The sequence below is a fragment of the Thunnus thynnus genome, chromosome 7, assembly GCF_963924715.1.
Source record: "Thunnus thynnus chromosome 7, fThuThy2.1, whole genome shotgun sequence".
NCBI lineage: Eukaryota > Metazoa > Chordata > Actinopteri > Scombriformes > Scombridae > Thunnus > Thunnus thynnus.
Window position 1 is genome coordinate 10,279,508 of NC_089523.1, and position 25,067 is coordinate 10,304,574.

The following is a 25,067-nucleotide window of genomic DNA, read 5'->3' on the forward strand; positions in this document are numbered from 1 at the left end:
CAGGCGGAACAGATGAGTTTTCAGAAGGAGTTTTCAAAAAAAAAAAAAAAAAAAGATCTTCAAACACAGCTTGTGATCTTGACTTCTCTGCAGGAGCTCACAGCATATCATAAGAAGGTAAATTTGAAAAAACGAACAGTGTTGTATCAAACAGGCTCTCACTGTGCAGAATAAATAAAGCAGTTCACAAGCTTCATGGGCCTTGGCTACTGACACAGAGGTCAAACCAGTCTTTATTCACAGTTCTTTTTATGCAGCCTGGATGTAATTTATAAATACAGTCTGTGAGAGGAAGACATTTTATAGCACTTATTATAATCAAGAGCCTTCTCTGTCACAATCCTTCGGTCTCCAGTTTTGCAGTATATAAGCGCAGGTTAATTATACTGTTACTAAATTGAATAAAAAAAGGATACAACAGAATGTCATACAGTCACCATGTGAAAAATTGCTTGATAAGTCTGGATCACTGCCGCATTGGTGTTTTCTGATAGAGCACAAAATATCATGCTCACTGATGTGTGTGACTTTTGAGTGCTGCTGGTTGTGGTAGGCTGTGGATGCCTGAGCAGATAAAGGTCTCAGTCCTCCTGAGCTCTGCCATCATCCTCTTCCTCCTCCTCCTCCTCCCCTCTTCCACCCTTCCCTCTCACCTCCTGTTCTCACTGGACATCAACAGTCATGCCATAGTCGGGGCTGCTGGCGAACTGGATCTTACCATCTGTTTCCTGCTCTTCAAACACTATGACCTGTGATGAAGCGAAAAATGCCAGCTTAGCCGAGGTCATGAAAAGACAGTTGGAGTGTGTGTCACAGAAAAGAAAAGTTTAAAAAGGCAGGAAGGAGAAACAGAGATACAGTGAATGTAGCTTACTGCCTTTTCCAGAAAGTGCTGCTGAGTTCAACGACATCAAAGCTATGGAGTGATGAATATCAGTAGCTGTTCACCTGTAATATGCTTTTACTTTACCATTTTAGTGGAGGTGAGCATCATACAGATATGACCAAAGGAAATTGATAGCACTCAGAGAGCATATACATCCACCATCTTTGTTATTTCAGTAATACAAAGCCTTAGTTTTTAATTCAGCATCTGGATTCAGACCTGCATTAAACTACACAGTGACAGACAAACTGTATTTTTTGAGAATACTTAAAACCTGTGAATGTTAGGGCCATCCAACTCTGGACATCTAGAACTAAAACGATCAGTCAATTAATCGATTAATTAATCATCACGTATTAATCTGCAACTATTTTGATTTCAAACAAAAATGCCAAACATTTGCTTGTTCCAGCTTCTCCATTATGCATAACTTACTGCTTTTCACTGTTTAATGTAATTATAAATTGAATATTTTGGACTATTGGGTAAAAAAAAAAAGACATCTGAAGATGACACCATGGGTTCTGGGAGACAGTGATGGGCTGAAGACAATAATCGTCAAGATTAATCAATAATAATAATAATGGTTAGTTGCAGCCCAAGCGCATGTATGTCTAAATTTGCTTTCTATTTCAGGTATCTTGAGATATTTGGAAAACCATTTCTCATATTTTTTTCATATGTACCAACTTTGGGCAAGATTGGATGAAACTGTGTCAGTGTTTTAAAAAAGTGTTTTGCAAAAAGGTTTTAAATATACATGTGCATGTGGCAATGGGTAGATACTACAAATTTTTTTTTTATAACAAACAGTTCCTGAGAGTTCTTCTTTGACCCATGGCATGACTTTCCTTATGGTTGTTATTGATAACAAAAATAAGGGACTGGAGACACCCTCAGTACATAGCATTTCATCGCTTACAATGTTGTTGAGGTCATCCATGCTAAAATGTACTGAGGTGACTTTGATAAAAGTGTCTCCAGAATGTTAAGCAGGTGAAAGTAGAGATAAGACAGAAGTACCTGGTTGTCCCCTCTGTGGAGCCATGGGCCAGGGAGATAGAGAGTTTGCTGAGGACCAATAGACCAGTAGCGTCCCAGATTCCTGCCGTTGATGAACACAACACCTTTGCTCCAGCCCTGTGGACACAACCAGCACCGTGACAACAGATAAATTCAGCCAATCAGATGCTAATGGGTGATAAAGAAACATACTGATGACTACTGATAACACATCGCAAACCTTTCTATCTAATATAATTTGCATCTCTTGCTTAATATGTCCTGAGTTGTTAATTACAGCTTTTAGCTTCTCTGTATCCAGTCACTTTGATTCTCAGTACTTGATCTGTAGGAAAGTTACCAGGTGAACAAAAATACCATGAGAGATATACAGTACAGTTCAACAGGAGGGAAATGATTAGTCAAGAGGCACTTGACTTGTTCAATCAATAACTGCATTATGTAGGAGTGCATACAAACTGGATCATCAGCAGAACCTTTTTCTGTAAAGAGCCATTCAAGACATATCACTGGCTGACTGGGCTGGCGGGGTGTAATAATAATAATATGGGCGATCACATTACATAACATACCATAATCCAGAATATGAATGTCTGATTTTGAGATGAAACCAATCATATAGTCATGTAAATAACACAAATGACAAAGAAATACAAAACTTTCAAATCATCATTCAACCATTGTTTACAAATACCATGCTTTATGTAATATGTTCATTAATATAACCATCAATAGGTATAATTTGGGTGATCGCCACAACACTTCCAGGCTAAATGAAATAATAACGTTATCATGTAAATATATCCAATGAATAACAGTACAAGTGGGCCAGTGCTCAAAAAAAGCTTTTCAAAGATATATTTATCTGGTGACTAACAGGAGCACAATAACAGGAAGACCAGTCAATAAAATGAAATACAATAACACTGCCCTGTATTTAACAAGAGTGGAATCAACTCCACTGGCTTTCCTACTCACAGGGAGTTTGATGAAGATGTCTTTAGGAAATCTGCTCACATACAGCGTGGCCTGGAAAAACCCTGGGAAGGACGGCCGCTGACGCATAGGAATCCAGTGGCCTGAACTCTCAAGTCTGTAAAGAGAGAATACATTGCACATTTCAGTTTGCTCAAATCATTACAGATAATGCTTTTCAGAATACGTTTTATGGCATAAAAACACAAATCTAAGTCGTCATGTACTGTTTAGGTACTTCTGCTGCATGTTTGTTCTAAAAATCTATCAGTCTTGACTTTTAGGAGGCTTGTTTGTTGGCTATCAGTATATCATGTCTGAGTTTATAAGCCTGCAGTAAATGTCAAATGAATGTTTGGACATGGATGGCGGGGGAAATATTCAGATTCACTATCTTTGCTTTGGCTATAGATTATATTTTGCCTCCTAGTAAATTCAAAGGTTGCCAGAATATACTATAACACCAAAACGCTTCTCTTGATTATGCATTTTTAGGGTTCATTTATACAAAGCTTCAGGCTTTGACATTTTCAGGATGGTGCCAGGGTAACACAATTTTGCACTAGATGGGAAGAAACCCTAAAATGGCTTGAAAATATATCTATTTATTTTACAAGGTACAAATATAAACCTCTTAACAAACCACAAGGTCAATTAATCCTAGTGATCCTGAGACCATGATGATCTGTGCAACAAAATGTTGCATACAAAAGGATACACAAAATAATAAAAATCTAGACATTACAAGTACAAACAAAGATGTGGTGATTGGGACAGGCTGTGGGAGGTGTTTTACTTCAGCCTGGTGTTAATGACCCCAATCTTGCATTTGATCAGCAATGAACAATTAAAGAAGACATTATAATTTTTTGTGATATGGGAAAATTATGAGAGACATGCATTTGCACCTTAGGGTGCTCCTGGTCCTGCAAAATGACCTTATGATGTTGTTTTTCCATGTATAGAAATGACCAGACCTAATGACTGTTATCGGATACAGAAGGTGCCACATTATAGATCCCCCTCCATGTTTAACAGTTTGCAACAGATATATTGCATCTAAGACACAAATCTAATCCTGTTTGAATATAAGAAAGGGCAAATCACTGAGCACTTTACTTTTAATCATGTTGGTGGTTTTCTGGTACAGGATACAAAATCCTCCACACCAGACTCTACAACTCAAAACAAACAAACCATACAACAAAACAATAACACAATATACTTATTTAAAATGACAATAGTTCCACAAATAATCACAAATAAACTTCATGATTATATAAAATATCCTTTGTTGACCAGAATTTATCCAGTCTATTTTTTAGAGTTCAACTGAAGGAGCCTGCACTACATCCTCTGGAAGCTTGTTCCATGCATTTAAAGCACCAAGTGTGTCTTTTCAGAGAAACACTTTAGTGGGTATAATTTTAGTCCCTCTTATATCATACGTATTACTCCACAAGTGGATTACAGGCTTGGCTGTGACATTATATATTCCATGAACACTCTATGTTTCCTGTATGCTAGAGTTGGTAACTGTAATTCTCTTAATCTCTCCTCATATGACATGTCTTTCAGACCTGTGTAGCTCTTCTCTGAACCTTCTCAATATCTTCTATTTGTTGTAATTCATGAGGACAACAGACCGAACTTGCAAAATCAAGATGGGATCTCACTAAAGAGTTATATAATGGTAAAAATATTCCCTTGCTTAAATTTTGAAAAGTTCTTCTGATTATCACCAACATAGTTTGCCTTTTTAATTTTTTGTGGAATTCAAGTGAACTATCAACCACTACATCTATATCCTTTTCCTCTTCCATTTGCTGAACCACCAGTTCTCCAGTTGTATAGTTAACTATGTTGTCATTTGATTTCCCAATGTGTAAATGTTCACATTTTTCTGGATTTAATTTCCGCAACCACCCCCAAAACCCCAATTACTCATGCTATGGAGATCTTCTTGCAGATGACCTGTCAGTGTCCTTTGTGATTATTCTAAATATTTTTGTGTTGTCCGCAAGAAGATATGTATCAGATTGTATTACACTTGGTTAATCATTTATATAGACAACAAAGAGTACAGGGCCCAGTACAGATCCCTGTTGAACTCCAGAGGTCCCCAGTTTCCAGCTTGGAGAGGCACCATTTACCACCACCTGCTGTTTCTTATTACATAAAAAGTCCTGTATCCAGTCTGTAACTCTGTTGTTTATGCAATATGATTTTAATTTTGACAGTAGTCTTTTATGAGGAACTGTATCAAAAGCTTTTTGGAAGTCCATATATATGCAATCGACTGACTGTCCTCTATCCGAAGCTGCTGACCACTAATCAAGAACCGTGAGAAGCTGAAGTGTAGTCGATCTTCCAGATATGAATCCATCCATTTCCATTGTCTTACATACTGCAGATGTCAGTCTAACTGTTTTCTGCTATTGATTTGTTTCCTTTTTTGAAAATTGCACTGATTTGTGCCTCTTTCCATTCACAGGGAAAATTGATTCTTCTAACAATTGATTACATAACACTGTAAGGGGTTCAGCAATCACACAAACCAATTCCTTTAAAATCCTAGGATGTATCGCATCTGGCCTTGGTGATTTATAGATGTTAATATTCTGTAGAAGCAGTTTTGTACCTCTGTAGTTATAAAATGTTCTATTTGCTGAATTTTCAATCTTGGCAGTTCAGGTATGTGCCCTTTAGGTTCATTAAAAAACACACCGCTAAAATATTCTGACAATATTTCTGCTTTTTCAATATCTTGGAATGGGGAGTTAGTATCATTCTGACTGGCATATGAGTCTCCTACTGTTGTTTTAATTTTTTCCTCTTATTTGTATAATTCCAGCTAACCTTTGGTTTCTGTTTAGATTGTCTTGCTCCTCTTTATATATATATTTTCAAATATTGTGTTCTCATTCTCACAAAGTTTCTAACCAATACCCCTGTGTGCCTCTGGGTTTTTACTTCTTATTGCCTTTGTCGCAAGATTATTCTTTTCTTTAATTTTCCTTCTTGTAATTCTGTCCAAGGGGAAATTATGTTTTTTATTCAGCGGCCTAATTTTACTGATTGGTACAAACTTGTCCCATACTTCGTTCAACTTAGTCTTAATTAGTCTCCATTTGTTGCCAACATCATTATTAGATAGGTATTGTACCCAATCAAAGTTTTCCAATTCCCTACATGCTTCCTCAAAATTCGACTTGTAATTTTTTCTTATAACTTAATTTCTTACCGTTTTTGTGTAACAAATGACCTTAAACAACAAGACACAATGATCACTTTTACCTAAAGGGCTTAAATATTGAACGTCATCTATCATATTTTTCTCATTTGCAACTATAAGATCCAACACAAGTGGAGTGTCACCACCTTGTTGATTCTTGTACATATTGAAACAACAATGCATTCTGAATACAGTCCAGAAACCTATTATCTAATGATGTAAGATTATTCCCCTTTGCATTGGTTAAACTCCAGTGTATATTTGGCAAATTGCAATCACCCATAATTAATTTATGTGAGTACTTTTCTGGTGACACTTCCTCTATTAGAACCAAAAGATTATCGTTGTTAGTCTCTGTACCAAATTGCTAGTCTCTGTACCAATAAATTATTAGTCTCTGTACCAATAAAACTGTCAGACACATGCTGCTAACTGAAATTCAACTTGCAATGAATTGTGTTTTTATGTAGTGTTTTCATTATTGTATTGACAGAGCTTAAAATGCCGCTCTACGCTTTACAGAAGTTTGAATTCCGCTAGCGCTTTATTTTATGAACACATGCTGTCATCCTTTATAGCCATTAAAACTAAAAAAAGAACTAAAGAAAGTAAACACCAGATTGATCTGTCCACAATAGTTATGATGCCAAAAAGGTGAAAGATTCTCTTTCATGTTGGGCATCTTAAATAAACAGCACACTGGTGATGTAATCTTCTACCTATTGTACTATACTGCTTGTTATTTAGATGCTTTAGATGCTTGACATGAGTCACTGAGTTGGAAGGCTGTGTTTTGACTGCATTTCGCCATCCTGCTCCCATTGTAATTGTGTTAAGCAGGGAGATAATCAGCTGAATTGAATCAGAGGTGAGCACGTGTAATGACAGAGAAACACAAACATGGAGGGAAACTGGATAATAATTGAGAGACACAAACCTGTTTACAAAGCCTGGCTTCATATCCAGACTATGAATAATGAAGTCTCGGAGGAGCTGCTTGTTTAACTCAATATCTCCAACAAGACCTGAAAGAGGAGTCAGAGCTTTCAATTTTCATATGGATCTTAAGATATTTTACATTAACATTTTGTCATTTCGCAGACGCTTTTATCCAAAGCGACTTACAAGTGAGGCAAGACAATCAAGAGTTAGAGGACAGTGACTCTGAAAGACACTGTTAATTAGTGTCTTTCAGGGTCTCTCACTCAGTAAGACTTGTGCTGACTGGAACATCTACAAAGCCATCAATTTATGGAACAATTTGTACCTTTACGCTGCTCATCCAGGGTTTTCCCATAATTCACTCTTCCACTGTTCTCCACCAGTAAACTTAGAGTTCTTTTTCCCTACAGCGGAAAAATACATACAACATGAGAGGCGTAACTGAAATACAGCAGTATTTCTCAATGGAAAGAATTTACAACAAGACAAGAGGCAACAATTCCATTCAGCTGGTTTGGTTTGAGTAACTGATCAAAGCCAATTACAGTGAGCATTTTTCTGTCAGGTTGAAGTTGACTATTCAAATTTGTTAAGATAAACATTAATTTGAGGATTTGCTGTTGGCTTAATACTGGGACCTCGCCGCCAAAAACATCTATCAGCATCCCCTAAAGCTTTCACATGTTGCGTATGGTTAAATATTAACAACTTTATCCTTTTCAAAAAAGCTAACAGAAAACTGGGTCTAAACTACACACACAAGTACACACACACACACACACCATTTACCTTCCCATCAGGGAGTGCAAGTTCTTGTATCTTATAATCCAGAACACCAACAAAATGTTTGTCCACAAAAACCTACGGAGAAAAAGAAAATGAAATGGAAAAACAATATATTTTGAAAAATTAAAATAGCCACATGAGAAAACAATGTAACCATTTTTGTTGCTAACATGAACATACAACAAAGGTACAAGCACAGAGGAAAGGCTCAGCGGGAGCTCGGCAGACTACATGTGAACGAAATGTACAGATGGATGTCTACACTATAAAATAATCTGAACCCCTACCCGAGGTGGAGCATAGATGGATTTGTCTTCACATTATCTTCAGTCTTTTGCTGAAATGTTTAGACATCAATTTTGGAGAACTGCAGGCTTTCATAACAGTGTGACACTAATACCAGAGCAACTAGTCTTAGCCTGAGCTTGTTAATTGTATTCAACAAGTACACTGATGACGGGAGTGATTTACAACTAACAGTTTTCTCACAAAGACAAGTGCAAAAGTTCTCACAAAGACAAGTGTGAATGTGTGATTTTGGAGGCATTACAGTGTTGTTTTTCCTCCTGTCCTTACCAATGCTCTATCTCTGATGTTGTTCCTGGAGTTGAGGGTTCCTCCCCTTGTGATGGTGGTTTCATACAGTGTGTAGCCATATGACTGACCATTGTTATTGTTGACAGGGAGATTCTCCATATTCACTGGCCTTTCTGACTTGAAAGGCTTCCAAATATGCAACAAAAGGAGAGTTATGTGAGACACTTGAAAGTTTCATATATTGTACAAGTATTCAAATGTGCTGCTGAAATTCATATTGTTTTAGATTTTTTTTAAATGGTTATATAAGATTTCCTGTATTTAATGTGAAAACAGTCCCAATCTCAAAACCATTCTCAAGGCAGATGGGATCTTATGATTCCTGCCACACAATCTCCCACTTGCAAGATGGCTTCATCCAAAGTGACGATTTATCAAACCTAATGAAGCTTTCCTGTCTGGCGTTCACAGCAATTCTTTTATTCAGCAACCTTCTTTTGCATACCCTTGGGAGGTGCATTATGCACTCTTCACAAGTCAATAAACACTCCCTGCTTTGACACGATTAACCACCTACCTCCAAACACACAGATACAATATCAAACTCAGACATCCCACTCACTCACTCTGAGGCCACTGAAGAGAAAATGCTCATTTTAAACAAGGCTGTGTGGCTGGTCAGAAGCAAAGTAATTGTCGTCTCAGAGGGAAGCAAATTATTGCGACGGGGAGTGAATAATTAATGTTGTAAGCAACTGCCAGACATGCTACATCTGTTTTGAATATAAATGGCCCTGAAGAGCATGGTGTAAATGGCTGAAGCAAACTGGTGGACATGAAAGTGAGCATACATGATGACACACTCCAAAATGATTGTTTAATAATGAGGCTTTTTTCCTAGCTTTATTCAAGAGCGTAGTCTTTCAATTTGAGAGCATGATTTATTGATTTCATGTTCAGATTTTGTAATTCCTTCCCTCAAACCCTGCCCTCGCACTCAAATAGATCCTGCTTACACTTAGCTTTGCTATGCTCCTGCTCAAACTGTATGTTTGCACTCAGATATATTGTTGCTTGCATACATTTCCTGCTTCAGCCCTTCTCCTCGCACTCAGGCTGCTTCTGTGCGCTTGTGCAACATCTGCTCTAAGATTTGTACTCTGCTCTTGGATTGTTTGTGCAACAACCCTGTCAAACTTCCCCTAACCAATAGAAAGCCAGGTGTAGTGTTGACCAATGAAATGATCCCTGCCTCCTTGAGGGTGCGTTCGCTTTACTTGTTAGAGTGTCCTATACGGGCGGTTAATTTTTAACCTGGTTCATCCAATCCAGCCATCCAGGGCGTTATAAGATGCACTTCCTTTGCTTTCTTGTACAACTTTTGGTATATAAAGACATTTAATATACATACCAGCACCCATAATTTTTTTACTATTATAGCTACATATAATAGTAGCCATATAGCATAACTTTCAATTTGAAGTATTTTTACTAACACAACCTTGTAAAAATACCTTTATGCTGATATGATCACTCGCATTGGCCCTATTTGTAACAGAAAGCTTTGCATTTTTTTTCTTGATTTGAATGTAAAATTAATTTCTTGGTGTGCTTTTACTAACAAAACATTGTAAAAAATTAATTGTTGACCTTATCTAAAGAAAGACTGACTGTTTTGGGGAATTATAGAATTTAATTGGCAGAAAATCTAAAAGCTGCCATTAACTGTAAATTTATTGACAAACAATAATATTCTTCAAAAATAAGAAATGCATGTGAAATTATGTGGAATTTTGCTGCACGTTGTATGTAAATTTCAATTTTTTTTAACAGTGTAGTGAGCAAATCTAATGTGTTAATAATGGAAAACAGGGGGCAAGCAGAAATGCTATGCAGAGTAGGCAGATGTGATAAAGAGCTTGTGCTAGCTGTAAGATAAATGCACACTCCTCAGGCTGAGACAGTCAGAATATAGATTTTCTTCCAGTATTTATTGTAAAGTACTACACTACACAGACCACAACAGGCTGGACACCCACATAATTAACAGCGCATTTCCTTTGAGTTAAACGTGACTGGCTTGTGTATATTACTTGTGTATTTTAATGTATTACTGTTGTCTGTATACAAGCTTGTAACTCTGTTCTGAGCAATGCTACATGGATGATGTTTATTATTTTTGTGCTACAAATGTTGGCACTCTTTGTGTGTCTGTAGCTTACCTTGTCAGTGAAATGCAGAATGTCCCACAGAGACAGGTGCTGCCGGATGACAAGAGGCTGGTGTGCTTTCCTCTCCTGATGAGAGGGCAGTTCAGGGAGAGGCTGGGCTGAAAAGCAAACAGGAAAAATAAGAGCAGGGTTGCAGTTTCGCTGTATCTCAATTTATTTTAATTTTCTTTATCCTTTAAATACCCAGCGCCCCCAAACTAATCTTGCAAAGCAAAGTTTACATGCACACTGAAAATCCCCCAAAATGTACATGAATCTATATATTTTTAAGCATAGCAAGTCAAATATACTAGCCAATGGATGCAGAGTATCTACATAATCACATCTGAGAGAAAGAAATATAGAAAAAGTTGCTTTCAAGTCTAAAAGCTAACTATAACATCTGAGTACAGCTGGTACTAAAGATAGAAGAATGTTTTCTTTAACTTTTTGACACACATAGCTATTAGACCCTCTTCTCCAGACCCAGGGCTGTCACAGGACTGCAGCCTGACTGTGCCACTGAAACCATTTTACATTTACTTGAAGAAGTCTTCATAGTTTGCAGCCTGTGAATCACTCAGTACTTATCATAATATACTCCTGTTCCTTGGAAACTGCTTTCAGGGCTCCATGGGTGAGCCATTTGCCCTCCATAGCAGCATCCAGTTTGCGCTCTATGTTACAAAACAGGCTCTTACAACCATTAACAGAGGTTGCCCATGCCCTCTAACTGCTTTTAAAGGTGCTAAACCATGCAGAGACACCAACAGTCCCTCTGGAAAAGGCTTGACAGCATTTCTTTATCACCAAGTGGTAACAGCTGGATCACTTAGGGAGAGCTTCAAGGATAATGGCCAACACCTTTCTCCTAAATGGGTCTCTGCAACACTTTAGAGCTAGCGCCTTTAGTAGTGTATATACTGTATAAAATCTAAGAAGAGAGGAGGATGTATTAGAAAGACATTTCTATGAAACGATGTCTTAGCTGTCACAAATTTGGATTTTTTTCACACATTATTATACCAAAATATACATAGAATCCTTACATTATCGTCTATAGAATATGGAAGATGAACTAGTAACATCAGTGGTGTGTTGGCTGCATACCATAAGTGTACAGACAGCTTGTGTATAGTCCAAATGCATGTGTAGCAGTGCTCAATATATGCTGTATTTTTTGCAATTTCTGACAGCTTTGAAATAATAAGAAAACCCCAAAGCATAAATGTAACAGGTCTATTTTAAGAGGCATGTTATTGTCAAAGATCAGTGTTAGGCCTTTGACAGATCATCCTCAACCCATGCCAACTAAGTTATGCAAAAACAATGCCACGGGGCACAGAGTAACTGACACAATGTACATGATTTGACAACCCAACAAAAACAAAATATCAAACTGATCTAATTAAAGAATTAGGCCATGTGTTTGTGGTTGCTGGGTAGAACACAAAGCATCCTCAGACTCACTCTGATATCCAGGCCACTGCTCATTGTTCAGCAGACTACAAAACATACGGATGAATCACGCACAGGCAGCCTTTCAAACCATCTTCAATCACCACAACGCTGGGCAAATTATTACTTTTGTTGTGCTGGATTCAATCCCAGATTGCCAAGAGCTACATTTCTACTCCTGGCCACAAAACACTTGAGACTTCTGCCCCCGACCACAAAACCCATGTTTTACAAATAGAGAGAACTGCATAGGCAATAAACATGATACAAGGCGTAGTATGTAATTTTCACAATGGGCGGTAATTGAGGGTCTCTGACTTGGGCAGAAATCTCACACACATGCACAAACCCATATCTAATCCACGCTTGTAATCATATGCAAAGTTATCCTGCTTTAGCCAACAGAGAACAGGTTCTACAAGGAGAATTAACTTAAGTGGGGGAGATGAAAGGAAAGGGAGAGAAAGAGAGACAGAAGATGTGGGGCGCGACTCAGCAACAACACACAACACTCACTGTGGTAGTGGCTGAATAAATTCCTCAGAAGATGGTACTTGGTGGTGTAATCCCCAGCCTCGGATAATGGAGCATCGTAATCTGAAAGATAATGCGCTATCAGAACAGCAGGCTCGGGAGCCAGAGAGAGGTAGGGATGCCTCTTACCGTGGCAGATGCTTTCACTGTACTCCCCTATCAAACATCTTGAGACAGCAGCGGGCCGAGGCACATTTTGGGTTATCTTGACAGAAAATGGAGCCTTTTTGAGGCAATAAGGTAAATGGCATTCAGAGGGGTAAACACAGGTATGAAGATTACTGAAGGTCAGAGGTGGCCTTCCCTACTGCACAGCAGTTTTTCAGAATTCTCCCCTTTTCTGAAGAACGAGGTCATTACAATGTTAAGTACCCTAGAGAAGGATATAAAACCCATTGTACCATCTTTAATTTACATTTCCCACGCATTTTATTAGGTAATGAATTCATTAGTGTGCTCTGCATATTCAAATTTCAAAGCAGTCGAAGGTCAGAGGCTCCTGAGTAGGGATAGCGCCATCTATAGACAAAATATCCTAATCATATTTTAATCTACCTGTCCCACCCACATTTGTTTCAATCTAGCAAGCAGAGACTGAAGGCTCAGACTGACTTTACTGACAGTAATTTAATGGTTATTTTTTCATATCCCTTATAAATTGTTGCAGACTACTTTGATGCAGGATCTGTGGACTTTGACGAGTAGGATAAAACCAGTAGAGTCAGAAATTGTCAGAATCCTTGTGGCATGTCTCTAGTTCAGCTTTGACAAATCAACGCTGTATAAAAAAATATGTCCCCTAACTCTTACAGGGAGTCCTTTTATTCAAATGTTATAAAATGCATACAAACTTGACTCTTGTCCATGAAAGAAAAACAGATTTATTACACATACCATAGCTTGTTACCATAGGTTTAGGTGATGGCATTCCAACAGCAAACGCCCCACTCATGAAGCCGAAATTTGTCCCTCCGTGGAACATGTAGAGATTGATGGACATGTCAAGTTTGAGGATTTCAGTGACCACAGCTACCATATCTGTCAAAAAAGCAAAACACACACCACTGAATGCAGAATGTGTATAATTGATAAATGATTTATTATGACAACTGAGTCAGTCAGAGAGTCACAAATGCAAAGCTAAACATTAGGACACATAAGTAACAAAAAATGTTTTTTTTACTATAGCTTTAACAAGCCAGAGCCACAGTTTCAATAATCCTATTGCCCTCAATTCCACTTCAATTGCAACACGGGAGGACCCCAGCCACATATCCTATTACAGGTCACTATAACTCATTACAGGGCAATGCTCACATCCATAAAGAATTGCCTACCATCCTACATAAATTACCTACAGTATATTTTGCAGTGAACATACCAGGGCAAGTAATTAAGAATTCACATTAGACTTTAGTGGTCAAATTGGACTGATTTTAATGATTTGAACCAAGGGCATGAGCCTCAGTGAATAACAATTGAGCAGCGTGAGTGACAGAGCTGGACTCGGGTTGGTTTCATGGTGGTGGCACAAGCTGTAACTGACTGCTGGGTGTGTTTCAGCCCGCAGAGAACTGAACTGTTAAGGACATGAATATTCCAGCATTTATTTCATAGCTGTGACATTTCATACATGGTGAGGGTCTTTCTACTTTTCCTTTTCTCATTGTGAGGAAAATACATAAGGAAGCATAACTGCTGTCCCTTTCCTGTTCAGATCATGTTTTGATAAGATGTGGATGACTGCTGGGAATGACAAGAGTAGAAAGGAAGCTTGAGGCTCTGCGCTGTGTATATGCAGGATATAATGTAGTGTACATATGAGTTAGCCAGCTTTTTCATACTAATACAGTATTATGACTTTTGATACCTTTATGGCCAATATCAACATCCAGGACAATGTGATCCATCTTAAATAGCTTACGATATATGTGTTTGTGAAATGTAGTTGACAGTTTTGAAAATCTATTAATTGTTAGCAAGCCAAAATATGAAACATTTGCTTGCTGAAGCTTCTCAAATGAAGAGATATGCTGCTTTTCTCTGTTTTATATCATTCCAGATATCAAACGTGGGACAGCCGGGTTCGAAGCCAGGACCTTCTTGCTGTGAGGCAACGGTGCTAACCACTGAGCCACTGTGCCATCTGATAAGAGCAGGGTTATGAGGAGCACTGCCCTGAGTGGGTATCGAACTCAGAACCTTGCAGTCTATCAGGGAAAGCTGACATTAACAGAGCTTAACCACAATCAACAGGGGATCCTGAGAACATCAAAAATGTGGAACGGAAACAAAGAAGATGGAGCCCAGACTCTGGTTTGTGATACTTGGCTCACAACCTACCATGCATGAAAGTATATAAATCTCTGACAAAGCCGCAAAACAAGGAGAAAATGACCATATGCTAAGCTGTACATCCCAGCTGCCCTGAGTGGGCTCTGTGCCTTAAGTGAGCCATAACGTGAGAGAGACTGTCTTACACTTTATCTTACACAACCCACATAGCACTGCGTTTGTCCTTACCCTGTCTTTCCCCCCGAGCACAGAGACTATTTTATTCTCAGCTAAAAAGGTTTGTCTTAAGCCTTTCTTACCCTGAGGCACTAAGACTCTGTCTTGCCCTCAAGACAGTCTGTTTTACCTTTGCTGCACAACACCTGTCTTACCCCAGTCCCAAATTAGCCAGTATTATCGACCATCGGTATAGAGAAAACGGTTTCACCCTCAAAAAAGAATCCATCAGCAGAAATCCAGCCTTACCCTCATCTGGATACCTGTCTTACTGTTATCATGGATCCTGTATCCCCCTCTAAAGAAGTTCTGTCTACCCATCCTACAGTAAGTGTTTGGTACCTTTGCAGCAACTGCAAAAACAAAGTCTGTCTCACCCTCAGCAGTGAAAACATGATGAAGGTTCCCCCAAAGATCGAACCAGCCAGACCAGTACTCCATCACCATCTTCGGCTTTTGAGGCTGGGGGAAAAAAACATGTTTTGGTGTTCCATCAATTTTGGAAAGCAGCATACACTAGCTAAACAAAATGTCTGAATGACCTTTCAGTTTCTTTTAGTTACTACATTGTCTTAAAGATTAAAAATAATTTTGCTGATCTCCAATCATGCGTTTCTATCTCCCATCATACAGGTATATAGCCCTCAACTGTCACTTGGATTTACCTGAACTGTCTATTTATTGGAAAGTGCAAGGATCACAAATGACAAAAAACTGGTAATGACTCAGTCCAAAAGCTACTGTACAAACATGGATTTAACAATAATGAAAAATAAAACAAGTTCTAGCCATTGAGGCAGTGGTACACAAATACAACTCACTTGTACTCCATCCAGATACTTGATGTCATTTGGGTTCAGTTTCTGAAAATTGATGGTTTCCAGTGCTTCAGGCAAAAAAAGGTAAAACAATATCATGTGTTAATAAATTAATAAACAAACTAGCAAAGATTCAATTCAAACTAATACCAAACATGATTTATTTCAGAGGCTCTTTGTTGGCTAGATAGTTTTATGAAACAATTATTGTTAAGAGAAACAACTCAGTCCCACACATGCTCGTCTTTAAAGAACTACTACTAGTTCCACAAAGCACCCGAAAACTCCATAGAAAGCTAAATTATTATTTATTTCATTAATAATTTATTAATATTATTAGTTACTCTTAAATTCACAAAGTTTATAGGCATTAAAATGGTCTAATGTACACTTCAGCATATGGAATCAGCCAATGAGGCATTAAATTTAAACTGTTTACTTTTCTGTGTATATTACATGCAAATTAGGGTTAAGAAACTTGTACAACTTAAATATGATCATAATTATGCTTTAAAACATGTTATGAATTTCAGGGTGAAGGTTTATTCTAACAATACCCCAGAGGATCCTGTCTTGTAATTATGAGGATGGTGACAGTGCATTGTGTGCATTGATAGTAAAGATTCATAATCACAATAACCACTTTATTATGACTTAAAACAATGTTTATTGATGCATGTGCAGTAAAACAGGCAGAAAAATAGAAAAAAACTAAGGATGTTTTATTTTTTCATTGCACTACAATGCTTCTGCCAGTGATACATGCAAAAAGAACAACTTTCTAATACAACACAGAATCCATTGTGTGTTGAATCTGGTTCTGAACTGCAGCTGCCTGTCACTGGGCCACCCACGGCTCAGACCTCTTGTCACTTTGTGAAAAAACTATGCACAAACCATCGTACTGTATGTGTGTGTGTGTGTGTATGTATGCACAGACTTGTTTGTCTGTCAGCCAGACAATACCTCCTTTCACCCCTCCAAGCTTTAGTCCTTCCTTGTTGTCCGAGGTCAGGAGCAGCTCTGTGATGCCCCTTGATGTTAAAGCCTGGAGAGAAGGGAGGTTATAGAAGCACCTTAAAAAACATTTGAAATTCTTTCTGAAAATGAATTGTTTGAAAGAGATTGGAGAGAGGAGAGTGAGTGAAGGACAGAAGGGAGGTAAATGAGCATTTCATGCACTACCAATTATTGTTGAAATAATTTACAGTTTCTTACCTCCTTGATGAAGGGCATGTATTCTTTATCTTTAGAATAGGAGCCATATTCATTCTCCACTTGAACTGCGATAATCGGGCCACCCTTGGAGTACTGTGCATTAATTAGCCAATGAATAGAGGACACATATTAGGGCTTGGCACGAGTTCTTGACCATTCCCACCATCAATACAGCTGAATTTTAAAAACACTGTGAAATGGAAATTAGAGCCTGTTCAATGATGCATGGCACTGACAGAAGGAAAATATGGTGGAGAGGACGCAAATTGAACAATTCAAGTGTCTACAGTGCATTGTATTGCTAACAATTGCTAGAATATGGACAACAGCAGCTAGTTAAAGCCCAGTTTTTGAGAAGGAGGTAATAAAACAGATAAAAATTGACTAAATGCATGATAAAATAAAATAAATAAATATGATAAAACACTATAAAACTGTAGAAGATTCTATAATGAAAAAGATGAATTAACAGAAATGTGTATGCATATAACGAACATGACAACTCAAAAGATTACAATGAAAAGGCTTGTCTATTTTGAGTATGTCTGTATTTTTGTCATATTCTATTAATTATTCAGCCCCATGTTATTTCTCAAGAATATCTTACAGTGTGTACATCAATCATAAAGGTACTTTTGAAATTTGTATTGTGCTAAGATGGAAACTACCTGATGTGGAACAACTTTCTTGATGAGTTGATCGAAGAAGGAGTTGACTGCATCGGTGAATCCTGGGTAAGTTGTTCTCAGCTTCATGTTTTTATCTCGTAGTAGCCAACTGAAAATAAATCACAGCAAGACTTTTAAATGTCCGAAAAAGCAACATATTGCACAATATGTGCTGTGCTGTTAACTCTCTTTAGGTTTTTAGCAATCATGGATAACCGCACCAATCTAAGCATGACTATCATAAAATACGGTGGCAGAGGAAGTAATGCTTCTCTGCATGCCCTTAGAAACACTCTGTTTTGATGATTATCAAATAAATATTACCTCACCCTCACATTTCCTGAAGGCAAAACTACTCCAAAAATACCTACTTCCAGTCTCTCTCCCTCCAACATTTACTCCATTATCTGTCCGAATCTATTTTGATTACAGAATTAAATGAATTCATCCTTTCAGGGAGATACGCCTGTCAGATTGAATTATCGTACTCTGTAATACCTTACACGAAAAGTCTGATAAATCATCAGTAACTTTCATCTGAATCTCAGCAGTGGTTCACTTATATGATGTGTAATGCCCTCCATCTATAATATGTCTCGTGCCGTATGTGAGGCCCTGTTGTCTTCGTATCTTCCAGTATGTAAAACTCTGGATCAGTCTCACCAACACAAATTCCTTTACATTTGCTGTTCAGTACTACCTGGCAACACATTTCGTGAATCTGGCCAAATAGAAGAGACAGCACACTTGAAATAATTCACCTAAATATATATGTATATCAGTGGTGGCTGGTGACTCAAAAAATTGGGGAGGACAGGAGGAAAACCAACATGGAATCTTACAACAAACCGCATCAAACTATATCATTGTCCCACCTGATGAAATCGGAGGGGTGGGGGGCAATTTTATATGCCAATAAAACAATTTGCTTGAGTGAGGAAAAGGCTGCTTCTTTAAAGACATTTAACAGATACATAATGTCTCTAAACAAAGAATTGCTCATTTTAGTCATGGAGTGGTTCAAATGTGTCATTTTACCAACAAAGTGAAATTCAAATTTATATAATTTATAATATGATACAGGTTCAGGTCAGTGCTGAATACAAGAAAGATTGAACACTAAATGTCCACAGATCTATATGTGTAGGTTCACATCAGAAAGTATTAATGCATGTATCAAATACATGACTTACACACCCTATATGTACGATATACAAAATATAGTCTACAAAGCTGACATGTTAACACTAGGGGTGTTAACATGAACACAAAACTCACGATTCGGATTGTATCACGGATTTGAGTCACGGATCAGATCATTATTAGGATCAGCTGAAAAAACGGGAGGAGACAAATAAAACTTTGTTTTCCATTTATTCTGTAACACACTTACAGCAAGAAACAGCAAGGAACTTTTGCCCATGGTCTTCAATGAAAACAACATTTAAGATGTCCAATGTTTAAATAAAATAAAATAAAATAAAATATATAAAATATTCGATGTTCAGTTATTGCAATGTGAGGCATGAAACCTTCCTCTTTTAAACAGTGAATGAAACAGCCTCTGTCCACATCATCAAAACTCGATGATAACAAACATTTACCGCTAACGTCAGTTAGCAGCTAGATGCTAATTAGCTGCTCAGCTGCAGTGCATTAAACAGCAGGTAAACACAACTCAACTGTCACATCGGACCCGTTAGATGCTGGTTTGATCGTTGCTCTTCAAAATCCCTGTTAGTGACATGCTGTCTGCCCATGACTTGTACTTACAGCTTTTTGTTTACTTTGTCTTAACTGAGACATTAAATTTTGCAATTAATCTGCAGTTCATATGCCTGCCAAACCGTGGGGGGCGATCCGTACGGATCATGGATCAACTACAATCTGTTACACCACTAGTTAACACTTGTTATTCTAGTTACTTTAAGCTTATTACTCAATATACAACTCAGCTTAAAAATGAACTAAAGAAACTGTCAGAAGCAAGCAGCCAGACATCCTGCACTCATTCACTAATCACACATCAACAGGTGACTGAACAACCACTCAATTAAAAAGACAGCTCACTATAACTTCAACAAGCAAACTACCCACAACACATTATATGATCTCTGCTGCATTCTTGTTAAGGAGATAAAAAACACAAAAGCCAGACATTTAACCATCAGAGATGAAATTAGCGACCAAAGAGACAGAGAGAGAGAAGCTGTATCTGACTCATGTTATCTGACGTCTTCTTCTTTCTATCATGGAGATAAAGTATTGATGTCATAACGTCCATTTGTAGCTGTTGGTCATCTTGTATGTTAGTTAACAGAACTTTATGGCTGCTCCTTAACCAGTCTGATATCATTAGCAACAATGACAAACAAGCTAACTTGCTTAACTAGTCTGATATCATTAGCAACAATGACAAACAAGCTGTCTCTCATGGTTGTTTCTCCGGTTGCTTCTCTCTCCCCGGCAGTGTCCTGCTGCTGCTGCGCTGCCCAGTCCAGATCATTTCTCCCGTTAGCTTAACAACAGTCCTTAATAGTCCTTCCATGGATGTATAAAGAGTCCTTCAGGCTGCTACAACAAGCCAGCTGTTGCATTGGCTAACGCAAGGAGGTATCTACTGCTGCTACTCTGCCTTACAGTGGAGAGAATTGAAGATGAAATGGAAACTATCATTGGACCAACTTGATGTCAATATTGCATTCTGGTTGTTGATTGGTTAGGGAGGACAGCCTCCCTTGGAGCGTCATTTTACGTGTCATGGCCAATCACAGATTAGCATGAAAAAAAATTAGATACATTAAGTTCAATGTTAGAGATCCTGCCCTGCAGAGGACAGCAGGCACCCGTCCTCCTCTGTCCCCCACTCCACCTCCACCAATTGCGAAAAAAAAATAAAGTTCTCACCTGACCATTTACCAGTTTCTCTAACACTTTAGCTAGACGCAATAATTTAGAGTTTGGACGATAATTATAATAATAAATATAAGCTCACTGGACTGACCCCCTTTATGTAAAGGTGAGAGTAGGCAGTCTTCCAAAGGTCAGGGATGCTTTCTGTTACCACAGTCAGATTAAAATAAAAGTCAAGCATTCAACTAGTAATGGAGCGGCTAATAATAAAAGCCTTGGCTCAAACTGATCAGCAGCAGTGGACTTTTTTGGGTCAATAGAACAAAGAGTATTAAACACTTTATGATTCGTAAAAGACTTCAATGAAAAGGTCTGAATGCCTTATTTGTTTGCCCAGAAACGCGCACTATGATCAGAGACAAGTGGGAGGCAATCCAGCATTTTCAAATAAATAAAATTATAAGATAAAATGTTCATTGAATGCATCACATATTTTCTTTCAAACTGTGGAAGTGGTGGAACCTTGAACAATTTCATTGGGTAAGGATGAAGTAGGTCTATGTAGTAATGATTTAACCGTTTTCCAAAAAATTGCTGGGTTTCCTTTGCTTTCAGATAGTGCAGAGACATAAAATGATGATTTGGCATTTCGAATAACAGTGAATAATTAAACTATGAATTATTTCCAGGAGTTATTTGGATTTAGCCTGCAGCAAAGACACCACTCAATAACATATAACGTGACTGAACATTTCCAAGCCAATTTAAGGAATTAATTTAGCACCCCACTTGCTATGTTATAACATTTTAGAATGGTGCATTAAAATGTAACCACAACTGTAAAGCAGATTTCAACTACGATAAACTTTAATTGTGGCTCTGTGATTTTTACCTGGGTAGTCCCCCTAAATCCCACTCAGCACAGATGTAGGGCCCTGGACGCAGAATCACCCAAAGGCCCAGGTTGGCTGCAAGGCGGACGTAGGCTCTGAGAGAAGGATACAGGATGTGTAAAAGATGGGGTTAATTTATTCACAATACAGTACATTAACAATGTAGATAGAAAGTGGGAACAGATAATCATTCTCAATTCAAAATGTTGATGTGTGCAGATGGAAAATTCACTTATCCAAAAATATTTCACTCAATTTATTTATTGTTTTCATTTTCAGAGCATATTTTTGCCGTTTTGAGAGAACATCCGTTTCTTGCATTAGACTTGATAGTAGTCATACAATGTAATTAAATGGGTTGACACATCTAAATCAATAAATCAAGAATCAATCATACTGATAGTGCACAACTAATTAGTCAAAAAGGAAAACGTACACCTCCTCAGCAGTATCGAATTATTCAACATCCAGTATCTGAGCCCTTTTGCAATGCAACAGTGCCATCTGTAGGAATTCATCTGCTCTGCAACAGATAATTCCCCCACAGGTCTTCCCTCCACTGTTCCTTACTCTAAATCCAGCTGATCTTTAAAGTTAAACACCCCTCGCTCAGGTTCATGCAGGTTCCATGGCACATACCTAGAAAAAGAAATAGAACGTATTTTGTGTGTGCGGCAAGGATTTTAATAGTGATGCATTTGAGTAATTTAGGGAAATTAAAGTTAACTAGTACTTCCAACTCATACATTTTGTCTGCTGTATTTTGTTTTACTCAGATTGTATTTGATATGTGCATTTCTTCTCCAGTAAAAAAACAAATATGTGACACTTTTCATTCTAGTGCTTTAAGGTATCAGTATATTTAACCAGCCATGAGTTTCAGTGGGAGCTTACGTTGTTAGAGTATTTAGACCACAGGCCTTCATCTTCAACAGCCGGTCCTCCCAGTAGGCTCTGGGGACACGGAAGTAATGGATGGAGCCTCCCAGGATGCGAAAGGGCTTTCTCTCCAGAGTGAATTGAGACGAGTTGGCCTTCAGACCTTCCACACGGTTCATTCTTCTTACCTCAGGACGATTCCTGGGGGACCAAAATATAGTTCACAACTGAAAAAGAACTGGTTGAACAAATGCAACTGGATCAAAACGCTGTGAAGACATCTGAGACACATTTCACTGATGGGAGGAAAGCTTGTGAATAAATATTCCTTAGAGCAAAAAAAAAAAAAACCCTTGAGCCCTGTTGCACCTGTTCAGAAATCTCCTTCACAAAGTCATGGTGGAAAAGGTCGCTCTTACAGGTGCACCTCTCATGTGTTGCTGGATGTAATTTTAACACATAAGACTTCCCAGGTTCACCTAAGGCTGAGTATTTTGACAGCATATAATTTTGACAGTCCATCATGTTGCAGCACTAACCTGAGAGCCTTGTGTATATCAGGGCAGCAAAATGACACAACACTAATAGGATATTGCTTTCTGATCAGTAGAAAAGGTTTGAATTGAGAATTAGGCCTATATGGTGAGTTGAAAAACTTTTCCTGCACTCTTTGCAACAGGAAAAACTGAGGTTTAATGCAATGAAAGTTCACCTAACACAACTTGTTGCGTCTCAAGTATTCAATGTCCACTGACAAGCAGGTGTGTCAGGTGAAAGTTCACAGGTAACTTGTTTGGTTTCTTTATCGTATGAATTTACAATGCAATGCAACCAAGAAACTACGCCCAAGCACAGGATATCAGAGAGAGACTAGACCACAAGAAATGGCTGTATCTTAGACTAAACACTGCAAAGTTTCAATGGGCGTGGATTTCACCCAGAAATTCATCTTTCATGCATGACTCCGGTTAGATAAGGCTGATTAGACGTTGGCTCAGTTCAGTCTTCAGTTAGCTGTTTTTCTTAACTTACCTTGTGAACCGATAAACAATTATGGCACCGACAGCAAAGCACAGCAGCAGAAAATATCGTTGCTTGAGGGACAGACGAACACCAAACATTGATAAGCTATCCATTGGCAAATAACACGAGTTGGGTGACAGATGCACCCAGTGCGTATCCAGCGTTTATAAGGCAAATTAAAGCACATATCAATAATCCTCTTTTCAAAAGCTCCCTTTTCTTTCCAGTTTTCTCGACCGACTGAAGTCCTGATATAATGTCACGACTCTGTCACATAAATTCGCGATAATCCAGTTTCGCAAAACCTGTCAAAAGTGACGAGGGGAACTAGCTTGAAGTTATAAGCTATCCCATATTCACATAACGCTAAGATATTCGTACTTCCGGGATAAATAAGTCAAAAAACGAAACACAGTCTATAAAAAATTAAATACAGCTTCCCATTGTGGTTGCTAGTGGATACGTTAACGTGACGGGAAAGCGACCGCAAAAGTTACGATAAGCAAGAAACCGACGACAGTTGGTCGTTAGGGATCATCACAAAACTACACTATTGAAGAAAAAACGCAGAACATTCAAATTCGAAAACTTCCCTTACTTCTTTTTGGGTTTTTTGCTTTTATTATTATTTAAAAAAAAAAAAAAAAAAAGATTGAACATTATCACAATCAAAAATGTTCTCCTCAGATTTCCTTTTTATTATTATTATTATAAAGCAGATAAATGCATATTGTATAGTGCTTTTCTACCAACCATTCAAAGCACTTAACACTAAATACCAACGTTCACCCATTCACACACACATTCATACACTTGATGGCAGAGGCTGGCATGCAAGGTGCCAACCTGCTCATCAGGAGCAATATAGTGCTTTTTATCCAAACACTATGTAATTATTTATTTTTATTTACAAATGTCTCTAATACTTACTCACCCATTCACACACATACTCACACACCGATGGCGCAGGGGGCAATTTGGGGTTCAGGATCTTGCCCAAGCACACTTCAACATGCAGCCTGAGCCACAGCTGCCCCAAAAATACTGTATATCACTGTATAAATATTGTGAAAGTATCGAAGTGCTCAGTCCATGGAGAAATGCACACAGCCTATATTCAGACACTGTGCCTTTAAATTAGCCGTTTTGACTTCCACAAGGTTGTGATGTGACATCTATATGCTCAGTGTTTCCCCTCCCATTGCGGCCTACTCCTCCTGAAAAAAACAAAATATGTTTATCTATATTATTTACCTAAATTATGTGCACTCATTCATTTCAGCTCAGTGTGAGAGTCTCTACTGTGTTTTGTTGTCATTTATAGTTGCGCTAATTTCTCTCCTATCCTGCTTGCTACAATCCGTTACCTTTGGTTGGCCAGGGCGTGTATCACTCAGAAAACAGTCAGCCAATCAGAAGAGAGGGGCGCTGATCAGACACAAAACAGCCTGTTTCAGGCTGAGTGAGACAGAGGGGCTGCATCAATGTCTTGTACAGCTGTAAGTAGGTGCTTTTTGTCTATAAAAACATGCAAATGTTTGTAAATAGACCACAAAAATGAGAATATTAAACTGGGAAAGGGGCACAATATGATCTATTTAAATGTTGTAAATGTAGG

The 25,067-nt window shown here is 38.1% G+C and overlaps 1 protein-coding gene across 1 annotated transcript; it reads right to left on the minus strand.

Moving 5' to 3' along the window:
• Positions 1-192: 192 nt before the first annotated feature.
• On the minus strand, positions 193-23,989 carry LOC137185831 (beta-galactosidase-1-like protein 2). Its single transcript, XM_067594237.1, has 19 exons — positions 23,459-23,989; positions 22,442-22,627; positions 22,118-22,186; positions 21,547-21,642; positions 17,802-17,910; positions 17,134-17,226; positions 16,882-16,963; positions 15,919-15,983; positions 15,475-15,559; positions 13,481-13,624; positions 12,569-12,649; positions 10,607-10,713; positions 8,424-8,570; positions 7,851-7,922; positions 7,387-7,465; positions 7,057-7,144; positions 2,888-3,002; positions 1,910-2,026; positions 193-749 (listed from the first exon to the last, which is right to left on the minus strand). The coding sequence occupies exons 1-19, from the start codon at positions 23,560-23,562 to the stop codon at positions 663-665; spliced, it is 1,926 nt and encodes a 641-aa protein (XP_067450338.1). The 5' UTR covers positions 23,563-23,989; the 3' UTR covers positions 193-662.
• Between the last annotated feature and the right edge of the window lie 1,078 nt (positions 23,990-25,067).